Source organism: Siniperca chuatsi, linkage group LG1, assembly GCF_020085105.1.
Source record: "Siniperca chuatsi isolate FFG_IHB_CAS linkage group LG1, ASM2008510v1, whole genome shotgun sequence".
NCBI lineage: Eukaryota > Metazoa > Chordata > Actinopteri > Centrarchiformes > Sinipercidae > Siniperca > Siniperca chuatsi.
This window is the reverse complement of record NC_058042.1, coordinates 19,888,911-19,903,877: the sequence shown is the minus strand read 5'-3', so window position 1 is coordinate 19,903,877 and position 14,967 is coordinate 19,888,911. Positions and strand designations below refer to the sequence as shown.

The following is a 14,967-nucleotide window of genomic DNA, read 5'->3' as shown; positions in this document are numbered from 1 at the left end:
TCTGCTGGAGCCAGTGGGAGATCTTTCTAATGCGGCCCATGGGGGACCGGCAGGGCTCAGAGGGTGAAGGCGGTGAAGAGAGTATCCTGGAGATGGCTTGGGTAGTGTGGCAGGCAGAGAAGGGAAGGCAGCTTGACTGGAGACTACAGAGATCAAGTAGACCACGGTGGCTGGACAGGGAGTAAATCTGAGGCAGAGACAGACGTCAGACAGGAGCAAATGGAAACTTAACTGGTACCGCAATGGTGCACTGAGACGATCTGGTGCTGGCTGAATGGTAGAGCCGGGTAGATATACTGTCAGGCTTGATTGGGTGATGAATATCAGGTGTGCCGGTGAGCGCGCACCACACCCATGGCAGTAAACACACACACCAAGAGACAAACAGAGGACAGACAAGCAACACGGAAGGGAGAGCTACAACAGAGCACACAAGGTTAGGAGGACAGATGTGGCTAAACTATGACAGTTACTGGTCTCAGGCCAACAAATAGTCAGGCACATAACCAACGTAAAACCATAATGTGTCTTTTTATACTTCACTTTTACTTCACAGGCTAGCTGTTTCCCTTTGTTTTCAGTCTTGGTGCTAAGCTAAGTTGACCTGCTGCTGTCTATAGCTTCATATTTACTGTACAGACTTAACAGAGTGATATCAACATTCTCTAACTCTCTGCAACACACATTTTACCAAGATTTTCAAGAGTTTCAAGATACTCAAGGTAAGACGCCTGTAAACTATTTTTAAAAATTATTATTTTTTGGGCATTTTAAGCTTTTATTATAGACAGTAGAGATTATAGGAAATGTGGGAGAGGGATACAACAAAGGTCTCCAGCTGGACTCAAACTGGAGAGTTTGCAGTTCATGCACCCCTAAGCTACAGGGGACTGTCACAGAGGACATTACGATAGTCAGATCACACTCTTTGCTGACGATTCAGTGTTAGTTAGCTGTTTTAAGGCGGGAGAGTTTTTATCAGGGAGTGCATACACTTGGTTAATGTTGTGAAACGGTCGCAGTGTGGTTAGGTTTAGGCATCAAAACTACTTGTTTAGGTTTAGGAAAAGATCATGATTTGGGTTAAAATAAGTATGTTAGTTATGTAAGTTAAGTTACATTAGTTAAGTTAGTTAAGGTACATACGTTATGTTAGGTACGTGCGCAAGTTAAAAATAAGTCAACTTTGACTATTGGCTTCACACGGGAAACGAACAGCGGTCTCCTGGGTGAAAGTCCTGTGTTTGACCCATCCAACCCAACCTCCTCCTCCCTACATGGACTTTTTGCACTCTTTATACTATGTACACCATAACTCTGGTGTAATTACACTGTATGTTGCGGGCTGTAATATAAAGCGTTACCCTTTAATTTTATTAGAAATGGTCTCTTTAGTTTACAGTCTTGGGAGTCTGTCAGACCCTTCCTGAATTTCACTTGAATTTAGAAACATATCTTTATTATCTTTATTTAGGTGAGAACAATGGTCAAGACTAGTGCAGATTCTCATCCAAGCTATGTCATGGCATGACATACACATGTCTAAGCTGCTGTAATGCTGTTACTGCTATTGTAGAGATTGGACCCACACTGTTAATGCAACTGTAACTGCTTCTGTTTTTCCTGTTTATAGACTACAACAATAGGAGGAACACATGAATAAAACAGAGTCTTGTGAAGAAAAACAAAGATATTACAGAAGTGAATTACCTTCCTGATTAAATTGTGCAGAATTCCAAGAGGCAAGCTAATGTTTCAACTATCAGCCTTTTTCAAAATCTGTGAAATAGATGAAGCAGATGTTTTGTACTTAAGAAATCAAAATGAGATTGGGAGAGCAAAAGTTCAGGTCAACTTTCTTCAAATGTTATTAACTATTAATTGCAAATTACATCTGTAATAGAGGCGACAGTATATCGCAATTTGGGCTGCATGCTTGTGTGGCCACTTCTGCTTAATCTTTTACATTTTGATGAGGTGATGAGTGTCTTGTTATCCACACTTACAGTGTTTAGCATTCCAATGCTGTGTTGTGGTATGCTGGTGTAATTATGTTGGTGTCTCATTACTTTTGTGAAATGGAGGCTGTGGACACATACAATATATAAACTGGCTGATTTGGTATACATTATACAGTAGCAACACTGTAAGAATACATATCTCATATAACATATTCTTTCTTTATGCAGCTGGCTTAAGACTTAAAAGCAGTCTAAAATGACAATTACCTAAAAATGTGTAAATCACAGAAACCTATGTTCTCTTGGGTGTAAATGTTATGCAGAAGATGGGTTGTCATCTCCATATGTGTGGCACCCTTGGCTATGATTCCAGTGTCCTTCATGCACATACAATCAAATGAGATAGTATAACATCTTAGGCACCCTAGATTTTTTTTTTACTGTACTTTTAACATTACGTATATGTCATTTCACTTTGGTGGGAAATTTCATTGCAGCACTGACCAAACAATATATGGCACTATATTGGATTGCTGACTCTGTATAGTGTCTCTTTTGCTTTTGCACATGTTGTCTATAAGGCCATTTGTGGTTGACTGTTCCTGAACTAATACTAGGTACACGAATGTCCGCTAGAGTGCAGGCTCAATTCACTTCTATTGAAATCTTTAATTATCTTAAATGCCACACTGGTTGTGGAATAATCAAGTCATCCTTGATTATTATTAAAATATAGGAAGGTACAGTACAACAAATCAAAGAAAGAGTCGTCAATTGTTGGATCCAATTAATTTAAACATGAACTTGACAGTGTGTACCAGGTTATGCACCATCTGAAAACTGTAAAAGATCTATGTAAGAACAGATTGTTATCAAAAGATTAGGAAAATAGCAAATGCACATTAAAATTATTTTATTCATTTATCTCTGTGTATGGTCTACTATAAACCATTGCCATTGAATGATAGGAGATGATTAAATTACTTTTAGGGTCTTCTATAGGTGTTTAATTTCTATATTTTGTTTGTGTGTGTGCCTGTAATGTTAAGAAAATATACAGTGGACTGAACCTTGCATTAAAATTCCCTATATTTTGTCTGTATCCAGGTCATCATCACTGTTTTATCATAGTTTCTGACCCTAATCCTTTTACTTAATCACAACTGCCTTGCTGCTCAGTAATTAACTTAGAGAGACAAAGGAGGACTGAGGGAGAATGTCTTGATCTCATCCTCAGGAAGAGCCATTTTCTAGTGTCTTGCAATGATGTTGGTGTTGTGCGAGTGTGATGGATATAAACAAGGCACAAGTGTAATCTCTCATAGTGTGCATTTCCTCACCCTTGGTGCAATAATTGCTCCCATCAGTTGGGGCAGGGTTTGCTCAAAGCAATCCTTAAACTGACCATGGCTTGGTAACTCATCTTCAAGACAATTGATTCTCCACTCTGTGGAAACCACATTAGCCTGAACATGCTGGTGAGACCAAGGTCAGTGTCTTTCAGTTGTTAAGTGTCAAGTCCACAATGCACAGTACACATACAGGACTATAGGTATGCTGTAATATTCTGTTATTGATGCTAGTGTCACAACACAAAAAAATGAATTACAGAATTACAGTTTGGCTAATGGTCTTTGAAAGGTCCTGTTTTCATTAACCTAAGAATAAGCTGTTTTTATCAACATAGGGAGTGGGTCCCCTTCCACGGAGATCGCCATGTTGCACCGCCATGTTTCTACAGTAGCCCATAACGGACAAACCATTCACTGGCTCTAGACAGGGCTGTTCGCGTTTTTGTGAGTTTCGCGGCCACCGTAGTTTCTCCTACATGCAAGGGGAGGGTGAGGTGAGCGGTATTCAAAATTCACCGCTACATGCCAGTAAATCGTACACACTGTACCTTCAAAGGGGGGAATGAAATAAGTCACTGTGACACACCCTGTGGTAATTCAAGCATAGAGCCTGAAATCAAGTCACAATTCTGTTGTCTGAACTGCAACATTCACAACTCATCCCATATCATTGGCATTTCCAAAAACTGTAATAAAGACACTTTTCTGGTATTCACTTGCACACAAATGCAGATTCAGTTTTTGTGCTTTATTGGCATGACATAAATACATTTGAGTTACCAAAGTACATAGAAGACCTAACAGATTAAGGAAAAAGAAAAGAGAAAAAGAACATTTTTAACAATAAAATGTACTTATATAAAAGTCTTTATATTAGAATCTGTGTCCATACTTTCTATTACATATATTCACACCCTATGCACATACTGTAGGCATAGCTAAAGGTGTAAAATAACTATAGATGTTTTAGAGGCTGTTTTACCATGCTAGATGTAGAATGTTGGAAATGAAAAAAGTTAAAAATTACAATTGTCACTTATTTTGTCTTGTGTTATGGCAGGATTAGATTTATTTCAAAACTTGATACTTTTATCCTGCATCAATAGAAAATAAAGCTTTTCATTATTTGGCAAGGTCATGAAGGTTTTTCAAAACTTTGAAACAATTTATTTTTAAGTCTTTGTATTCAGAACTCATGAGGAATATCTGTCTCATAATCCCAATAGCAGGGTACAAATATGTTTCCTGGTCTATGTGATTTCAAATAATGACCCATATTTCTATTTTTTCTTCTCTCTCTTTATCGCTGACGTCTCTCTGGATTTGGATGGTGGCACTTGCTTTTGACCAGGAGAGTGACCAGAGTTTGTTCAGCTTTACAAACCGCAGTACTCTGACCTCCTAGCATCTAACACCAGTATGTGCTTTGGAAATTCAAAGACTAAGTAGCACTGCAGTGTGAATAATAACAAAACAACAGTTTAGTGTACTGCATGTACTTTCACATGGTGCTTAGTCAAAACATGGCTGGATGGATTGTTACTGTAGGTGGGGAGATGAATAGATAATGATATCTATAAAATGAATGCTACATACACATAGTATGTTTGAAAAATATGCTGCCACAGTATATTGTTAATAGCAGGAGTTTTTAAATACATGCACATTCTCAGTAAAGATCTGACATTAAGATAAAACGTGTATTCAACATCCTGAGAAGGGGGAAAATAAACAGCAGTTGTAGGCTTACTATATGAGGTGCAAATCATTTTTGTTCTTTGCCATTTGAAAAATGGCACCAACAGATGTCAAACTATCCAACATTTAGGTACATGCTGGAAACCTGCAGTACATTTCTAAAACCATATTTTCTGTATCATTTTAGTCCATATATTTTTAAGCTTTGAACAGCATAGTTATGTTTACAGAAGTAAGCTTACCGTATGACAGAGATGCCTGTATGAAGATATGTTATTTTTTCTTGGCTACTGATGCACCCTGTTGGCCATACCATATATAACATGGCACAGTTTATGCGCTAAAACAAAATATGAAAGAAAGACAAGTTTAACAAGTTAAACTAGTCAAGTAAATTACTCAGACTAGATAAGAAACTACAGTAGATCAGGTATAATCATAGTGGCAGTTGTACAGTTACCCCCCAAAGAGAATGGATGAACAGATGCTAAGTAATAACTGATTGATTCATGTTTTAAATAAAAATACAATAAAACAAACAAATAAATAAGCTGTATCTCTTCCATTGTGATTGATAGTTACTTTGACCATGTAGACTAATTCTTCTGCGTTTTTCCACTTTCATTGATTTTTTAGGGTTCACGGTAAAATATGTAGAAAAAAAGATTATGTATTAGTACTTTTAGAGCTAAAATAAAGTTTCTCTATAGAAGTTAGTAAAATATTACAACAAAGGAGCCTTAAATATAAATGTGACATCATGTTATTTATTATCAGATCAAATGCAAGCATAAGCATTGATTTTTAGTTTGCTGAACTCATTGTGGATTTTCCCCAGCTTAGGTGCAATGCCATTTGAACCATCATGAACAAATGCTAAATGGAATGCAGATTACCTTGTCTTTTAATGAACTAATACTAATGATGAAAAATTGCATTGTTTGGCTTTCATCTCCACAGATTAATGGTCTCTTCAGGTGACAAGTGATCTCTGTCCCAAAGAAAGCTTTTCCTTCATCATTATGAATTACTGATTAAACACACATCATTCTTTCACCGGCTTATCCTGCTGATGCTGTTTTGTTAAAACAGAGTAGCAATGAAACATGGTAGTATACTAAATGCCAGTATAAGTGACTGCTGTGTGTCAGGATTGTATTTATGTCATGCAAGTCCAAACACTGACTTTAATATCAAATGAATGAATGAAATATTACCAAACCCCAAGCTCTTATGGGTGCAACTGCTCAGACAGCTGCTGCTTATTCCAGCTTCATTGCACATTGCTTATCATCACAAGTGTGTTCTCTGTCATCATCGTCAATCAAAATCTGGTTACTATGGTCCAACGTGCTGATGTGACCTCTCTAGCTCCACCAAAGCTGCTAGTTTTGAGATAAATATATAGTTATTGTCACTTCTTCCTCTTTGTTTTTTGCACTAACTGGTCAAAATTCATTCACCAATGTAGTTGGTGTGGAGTGAAAATATATATAAACAAACAATGAAAAGTTAACGAAACAAAGAAAGAAACTATTCTAAGTATGAGCTTTGGCCTCATGTGGATAACAGCGCTGACAATGGTGTATGGCTCTGGCCGCAAAATGAGAGGAGAGTTTAAACCCAAAAGCCACATTCAGGAGGTTATTTACTTGGAAGTCACTCAGATGTCAGGACAGCTGTTGTAGCTTTGCTGTAAAAGGATCTAAGTGCGACAAGGAAGGGGAGTAGTCTGCGATGCTCTGTCTTTCTGTTGAAGATCTCTCTCTCATTCCACCAGCTAACACTCTCTCTTCTTGCGGATCAGTGAATGAGGATCTACTAGTGCTGCTTTATAAGACACTTTGTTGCCATGGCATCAAATGCCAGCCACATGTTGGAGGCTGCCTTGGAGCAAATGGACGACATTATTGCTGGTAAGCGTTTCTGTTTTCATTATCAATCGACTGCCCAATTTTTAATTGGTAATTCAAAGAATTTTATAAATTGTGATGGATAAGTTACAAACAATAGAGCTAGAAAAAAAAAGAAAGTTAGTAAAGCATTTGTTGAGGATGAGAGATCACTTTGTTCTTTATTCAGTTGTTTAACTGAAATAAAAGTAAGCAGGTTTTTGATTAAATGAGTACTTTGAACATTTCTGTAATCTCTCTGTTCTCCCTCACTCAATCAGGCACTCACTCAATTATACACTTTTGTACTTTTATTGCTTCTCCTTGAGCTTATATCTCTCACAGTACACTAATTGCAAAAACTCCAAGTAACTTCCCTTCTGTAATTTCTAGCAGAGGTGATACATTTTAGTCAGTGCTATTTGTCACAACCTCAGCAGCCTGTTAGTGTTTTCGAGCAAGGTCAGAAGACAAAGTTCTATTAATAGAGGTAACAGTATTAGCACACGGTAATGACAAAATACACCACAGATAACAACTAATAATCACACACTGTCATTTGAAATACATTTACGTTAGAAAACTATGCTTTTGTCCATATTGTGTCCTGACTGTATTACTGTACCTTTGATTCAACTTCACATAGCATATATGAAAAGTACTTTCTGCAACTTAGACATGATGATTACAGTAACCTACAAATTGAACCTCTAATTTGTGGATTTCAAAAGGCACAGTGTACAGTACTCAGCCATTTGATGCTATTTACATCCAGTAAGCCACATTGGAGAAAAATAGTGCCCTCAAGAGGTCATTTTAGGAACTATTCTTATTGTACAGCCTGCCAGTCACCTCTAAATCATTTGTATGCTCAGTACTGATACCCAAGGAATTAGGATGTTGGACTAATCAAATTTTCTCAGGTACTTTTCAGTTGATTGCATGTTGTTCTTTCCTCTAGGCAAAATGGGTGAAGGGCTGTTCAGTGCTCTTGTGCAGTTAGGTGGCCAGGATTACCAATCCTCAGAGTGTACCTTGGAGTTGACCCTTCCCCCACATGTGGATCCTCCCCTTAAGGCTCTTCAGCTGACTGAGGCCCTCAGGGTGGTGCTGGAGGGCCAGGGGAGTGAGGAAGAACAGGACTCTCTCAGGAAACATGTCTCCACTGATACAGCACACATTATACTAAAATGGCTGGAGAGAGATGAGGTAAGTACTCTGTCACATTCACACTCACATTGGAAGGCCCTCGACACTCAGACAATGATGGATGACAGACCATACCAGCATTATATAACACCCAGTATGCAAATCCAAGATCCAAGACCCAATCTGAAATATCCGATACATGAGAAAGGGTTCTGTTAGAGAATTGTGCTAAGGCATATACTACAGTCTACTACATTCTACTACAGCAGAATCCATGGGTTTTACTAGTTGTGTAATATCTTTGATCCTGGTCATCAACATCTGGAGGGCTTTTTCCTGTCTGCTAAGAAGTAGTGAGCTGGAAGCTGGATCTATTGCAAACTGCACTGGTAATGAGATCCAGAGTTCCTGTTTAAAGTACAAGCAGTTGCACCCCCTTTTCACTGTCCAGTTCTCCCTTATTTCCTTCATTTTTATACCCCTGCATTACTCCTGTCCTCCCTTTTCTGTAACAATTGTTTGTTTGTCTGGTCCAAGTTAGCCACCACCAGTATTTGCCCTCTTCTACTCTACTTAAATTTGATAGTCAACTTAACACTCACGTTCCCTCACGTACAGTCTCCTCCACTGCCTCCTCCTCCCCTTCTGCTTCGTCTTTACTGACTTCTTGCTCTGCACCACATCTGACAAGCACGTGCTGTAGAAAGTTTCCTCTCCCCTGTGCCCCTTTAGGAAGCCTCGCAAAATTATCTCGACCGAGAGGGACTTCAGACAAAGTAGGAGAACGGGCTAGAGACAGACAAAGAGAGGTACAGGAGAAAGAAAGGGAGGACAGTGAGATAAGAGAGAGCAACATGAGAGATCATGAGGTGCAGCAGAAATGCAGAGATGTGGTGAACACTCAAGCAGTTTGAGTGTGCTTGAGAGAAAAAAAAGGAGAGAGAAAAAAGTTAGAAAGAGGTAGAAAAAAATGATGAGAAGAAAGAAAGGGAGTACAGCCAACTGGCATAGTTTAAGTTATTCAGCTCAGCTCTAAAAGTCTCAGGCTGCCCAGACTCCAAACCACAAGGTCCAAGGTCCTCTCTGCTCTCTCTACAACTGCAATATGGAGGGTCTATAAAAGGAGGAGAGTTGGATTCAGGGAGCTCGAGAGTGCAGCGCTGTTAAGAGGCATTGTTTTGTCTTGCTGTGGATTTTGGTATCCGTTCATCCTCCTTGATGCTTTATAGCAATGGCTATATTCTGTTAATATCTAATATTAAGAGCCAGACCTACAGTACAATGGGCCTGCAGAATGGAGTACGATATTGATTTCTACAAACATTTTGCCTGGCTTAGGAAGGTAAGACATTCTCCACTCGTATGTCTGCTCTCCATACTGCACCAGAATTGCACAAAGGATCTTGGTTGTTTATTTTGCTCTTGCAGTGTTGTTGCTTTTACAACATAATTATGGTTATCATGGTAGATAATTTAGGAGGAAGACATGTTTTGTTTGTGAGTTAAAGAGGTGTGCTGCAGAATATGCAACACATGCACTCTGATATACAAGCTCCTTGTGGACTGGAAAAGTTGTAAGAAATGTAAATGTAAGAAAAGAAGCAGCTAACTTAAGCATTAATAAAGCTTGATTACAGAAATGCTGCACGTCTTGTTTTAGGGTAGATGTTAAGAATTCAGGTTCTATCATAGTCTTAAAGACAGCATTTCCCGGTTTGACTAAACAGAGCAACAAGAGCCTTGCAGAGGTGTGAATTAACTCTCCAAACTACTGAAGATGTTTTGATTAAAGCCGTAATAAATTTTTTGAAATAACTGCTAAAATGTATTCAAATGGATCTCCACTGAGGTGACATGTGGGTGAATTGCTGAATGTACGAAATGTCTGCCAAATGGCTCATAAGGTTAAAGTGTTTGAGGTGAAAGATAAATGGATATGCATGTCAGCTGAGATCATTTCCTGCCACTTGAACCTATTATTATTTACAATTTTGAGCCTCAGGTTTCATAATGTATCAAGGGCATGTTAGTTATTACTTGATACACTTGATCTACATGGGCAGAATAGTTGATTTTTCCCTATACTAGAGATATAACTAATCTTCATGACATTATTTGCAGATACACTATATCTTATGTTAAATCTTTTGAAATAGTAAGTATAGTAAGTAGAAATGTATGTATAAAACACTTTCAAGTCAAAATCACAAGGTGCTATACAAGAATCACAGATAAATATGAAAAGATAAAAACACACTGAATGATGAGAGAATGAGAAACACCTGTACTATGTAATGCAATGCAATACAATAGCCCTGCAATTTCTTCTTCTTCTTCATCTCAGTTCAACCACACCAAAACCCATAGCCTCAAAAAATCTGAATCGACACCTGAAGTTTCACAAAGGGATTCTCGACTATTATTTTGGATTGAATTACAACGTATATTTTTAAATTATTATCATGGTCACTCAGTGTAACTCTTTGAAGATCAGTTTCAGTGCTGCTCATTAGACATAAACCTCACTGGAGATTATTCACATTATTATAGTCCAAGTTTTGACACACTTGTGTGTTTGTTAGAAGGAGCTGGATCTAAAATTGGCTGAAAAATTGTTTGAAAATAATTAAGCACACAGCAAGAACTAAGGGAGCTGTTCACAATTTAAAGTAAGCCAGGGTCTATTATTGCCAAATACTGAACTAAGAAAAATATCAAAGGGACTAGAGGAGGAACTGTGTGGGAAACAAATGCTATTAATCACAAAAAGTTAAGTAAGAGAATATCTGTAATAACACAATAAAGTATGAATACTGTACATTAAAATATTATCCTTCTGAAACAGTCAAATTCTGTGTTTTTAAAATCTGATGCAAAGAGTATCTTATAGGCTTAATACTATTGCAAACCACTTGAGCTGGCTTGCGCAGGATGATGGACATTGAGCTACATAATGTTTCCATGATTGTGGCTGAAAGCCTGGATTTCTGAGAAATTTGAGCTCATTTGGTTGCACTTTACTTCTCTTACACACTGATGGCTCTGAAATATCCCTGACTACACAGGCAGCGCTGAGCTCAGCCTTCACCCAACATTTTTTTTCCATTAATCAGCCAGTATAAAATGTTGTACACAACTTTTAATGCTGGATCAGGACTTGTAAACCTCATACAGACTTCTCCACACACGGCCCACTAACTCAATAGGAAGTTAGAAACGGAGAGTTGTGTGTGTATACTTGCATCTGTGTGTATGTGGCTGAGGCTGCAACCTCAGTGAAGAAAACTAAATTCGACCCACTTGGCAAGTGTTCCGTATTAACAGTGTACTTACTGAACTTAATAGCTGACCTTTATTCTGAAGGTAAACCTCCATTCATCCTGCAACAGTGAGTCCTACCAGGAGCGGTTATCACGTCTGGAGGGAGACAAAGAGTCATTAATTCTGCAGGTGAGATTAGTCACTATTAATATACAAAATACAAAACAATTATTAATAATTATCTCTGTCTATTCTCTTTTTGTATGCGATATACATGACCTTTCAAAAGGTTGTTGCAGTGGCAACACATTTAACCTAAAGCATGCCTGGACATCCATTTGTAAAGGTGAATCAATTCAATTGGATATGAGCCTGCTCAAATAAAAGAGGACATACTGTATGACACCACACTGTTAGTGGGAACTGATTCTAAACAATGTCCATAGAGACAAAGAAAGGAAGGAGAAAGGGCAAAGGTAGATCAGAGTATTGTGTAATGTTTGCATAATTGCTGTATTTCTTTTCCACTGCATGGGTGAAGCAACAGTTAAAAAGCTGGGTTTGGCAATGTTACAACACTAGAATGTCTTGTTTTGTGTGATGCGTTTGTCTGTATATATATGTGTGTAGGTGTGTGAGTTATCAGGACTACTGAACAAGTGCTTGTCTCAGACAGGTTGAGGCTAGCACCACCATGTGCTGTAACGTGTAGGTGTGTGTCAGAGCAGGTGCCCTGTTTGTTTCTTCAGGCCACACATAAAACATTCCTTTGGAAAATCCGCTCCAGTTGGCTGGTTGGATTTAGCATGTGATTAGCTATTATGTGGCCTTAATAGTTTTTCTCTGCAGATTTACATTTAACCTGTGTTCTGCTGACATTGCTGGAGCCACTGAAGTGATGCAAGCACCTACTGAGGCACAAAGGATCCTTCATTTCTTCTCAAAGGAAACATTTGCACTGTTTGATCTGGCACAGATGTAGAAATATAAAAAAAAAACCCAGCACAGCAATTAAATGAAAATAGCTGATATTAATGTGTACTGTGATAAACTGTAGTAAAAGAGAAAATCTGAGGCCTAAAGAATTTTGCTAGGGCTAGTCTGCAATTATGTGATAAAATGTGAAACTAAATGATGGCGAAACAGTTTTATTGTCAAGTTTTGGTGTAGAAAAAAGATTCTCATCTCTAATTTTCACACAGGTGAGTGTGCTGACAGACCAGGTAGAGGCTCAGGGGGCCAAGATCAGCGATCTAGAGAGTTCTCTGGTGGCGCATCAGCACAAACTCGACTCCACAGAGGAGATGCTACAGCAGGTACACAGCTTTACAGCCCTCAAATCAAAACATCTTACATTGGACTTTCTCAATACCAAATGCTTGATGTATTACTGGACCAAAATCAGGAAACTCTGACTTTCACCAGGAGACAGCCAAGGCTTTTATATCAATATTGTTCTTCCATTTAATGAGATGTGACAGTGCCCAAGACTGTCCATCTATCTTTCAAATGTGACTCTTCTGCAGATCCAGTCTTTTCTCATAAGCTGTAGAATGTAACTCGGGATGAGTTTTGCTTCCTGGGAAGAAATTCCTTGCTTGGATTTCATTGTATCTGGCTGCAGATTACCTTGACAACCCAAATATTTAGGCCACTCAGACTCATTCCAGGACAGTGTCTTGGAGTGTTTTTCTGGTTTATGCAGGGGCAGACTGGTCTATCTGGGCAGGTGATTACAGCACCATTAGCCACGCCCCCAACCTGTAACCACCAGGCCTGAGTCCCTGCATGCTCATGCTCACACACACACACACAGAGACAGAGAGAGAGAGAGAAAGAGAGAGAGAGAGAGAGAGGAAGGACAACAGAGGAAAGAAGGGAGGAACAGCTCAAAAAGGTGGAGAGATGGGAGGGAGAAAGAATAGGGGTGGCGCTCCTCTAAGAGTTAGAAGCGCATGTCTGCAACTTTCAGTTGTTTGCTTTTGACTTCAAATCTACAACAGAGACTCTGCTAAACACTACGAAGGACACTCAATGGAATGGATGTATGAAACTTTAATCTACTGATACTTCAAGACACTTGAACCCATTACATCCATGAGAGAAATACAGTTACTCTTCCTTTGCTGCAGGCAGACACTGGAGTAAAATGAACCAGGTATTGCACAGTACAAATGTATCTCACTCTTATAATGCTGCTCTTGTGAAATTTCCACTCAAAGTAGACTGTCTCAACCTATGCTGACTAATTTCACGAGTGCCAGGAATGTGTCTTTTAGCTATCTAATGAGTTGTGAACGTACTCAGTGCTCAGTGTCTACTTCTATGTGCAGCTCTGTTATGTGTGCAGTGTATCAAAGGGCAGCCAGGGCTGGTTTCTTGGAGACATGGTCATTATGAGGCTTTGGACCTGAGCCGTAAATCTCTTCCTGGTGACAAAGTTCTAATATTTTCCATGTGCACTCTAGAAGAAGCCCAGATATTTTCCGAAGCCAGAGTTTTAAATGGATGCATCCACATGTACTGTTTGCCTGCCTCAGATGCTCATTTCTGGACTTTAAGTGATTTAGCACCTGCTTGACATCAACCAAATTAGTAATACATCTGCCTGCATAGCCTGGCTTAACTCCCAAGGCTGACAGCCGTTCAGGACAGATAATCACAGAACTGTATAGCAGACCCATAGTCTCTCTCAGCATTGACAGGAAAATGCACCTGTCAAAGTTATTTTAATGTTCTTTCTATGAATGTTTTGCATGCTTTTGGTACCTCTCTCTCCCCCCCTCTGCTGTGTACTTTGAGTGAGCTGTGAAATAGGCATTATAAATAGTGGTCATGGGTTGTGTATATTTAGCCACTCAAACAGCGTCTGAAACCAGTGGGTTTGTCTGAGGGGACTGTCATTACAGAACTAGAAGCTTGCTGTGCCTTATACTTAATGTTGCCTTTGTTCAGTAAGTACTGAGCGCTGTGTGTCATTGAGGGGCTAATGGATTTATGTATGTTTATATTTACCTGCATGTCTGTTTGTATTGCTTCATGTTCTTGCTGTATGTTGTTGATGACAGGAGCTCCTGCATAGGACGTCACTGGAGAACCAGAAGCTGAGTCTTATGGGGGAGGTGTCCTACCTGAAAATAAAGCTCACAGACATGGAGGGAAAACACGGCCATGGGGCTGAAAGGCAGCACAAAGCAGAGGTAGGGCTTCTCACAGAGCCAAATACGCCTATTCCTTGTGGTCAGAAGTACAGTATGTAGGTATGGTTGTGTTGTTTGTCAGAACTTTACAAAATTAATATGTATCCATCAAAGCAAGGTTGCTTTGTTGAGTAGTACCAGTTGGACTTGATTTACTTGCTTTTATTTAATTAGTAGCACAGTTTCCTAAGTTTGAGCTAGCAATTATTTCACTCTGACTATAATTTTGCAAATAAATTTCACTTTCTATTAGAAAATTTGCGTGAATGCTTCATATCCAAATGACCTTATGGTTTGTTTCACCAAGGACTGTTTGCAATGAGGAATTAGTTTAGCTAAAATCCTCAGGAACTTCTGTTTTACTTCAGTCCTTCGAAATTTGAACCTAATTCTGCCAGGAATGACGAGGGTACACACAAAAATCTGCCTCTGATGGATCTAACCTTGAAGTCAG

The 14,967-nt window shown here is 38.9% G+C and overlaps 1 protein-coding gene across 7 annotated transcripts in view; it reads left to right on the top strand.

The window, feature by feature from the left end:
- ppfibp2a (PPFIA binding protein 2a) overlaps window positions 1-14,967 on the top strand; it is a 28,834-nt gene continuing 13,867 nt past the window's right edge. For 2 of the 7 annotated variants that reach the window (XM_044201206.1, XM_044201198.1), the window contains exons 1-6: window positions 4,680-4,730; window positions 6,792-6,927; window positions 7,865-8,112; window positions 11,416-11,502; window positions 12,516-12,629; window positions 14,382-14,513. In XM_044201206.1, coding sequence (XP_044057141.1) covers window positions 6,864-6,927; window positions 7,865-8,112; window positions 11,416-11,502; window positions 12,516-12,629; window positions 14,382-14,513 — 645 coding nt within the window. In that variant the 5' untranslated portion in view covers window positions 4,680-4,730; window positions 6,792-6,863. Of the gene's footprint in view, window positions 437-4,679; window positions 4,731-6,791; window positions 6,928-7,864; window positions 8,113-8,356; window positions 9,395-11,415; window positions 11,503-12,515; window positions 12,630-13,239; window positions 13,472-14,147; window positions 14,268-14,381; window positions 14,514-14,967 lie in introns of those variants that run through there. The other 5 variants (XM_044201197.1, XM_044201196.1, XM_044201187.1 and 2 more) reach the window with 4 other exon arrangements.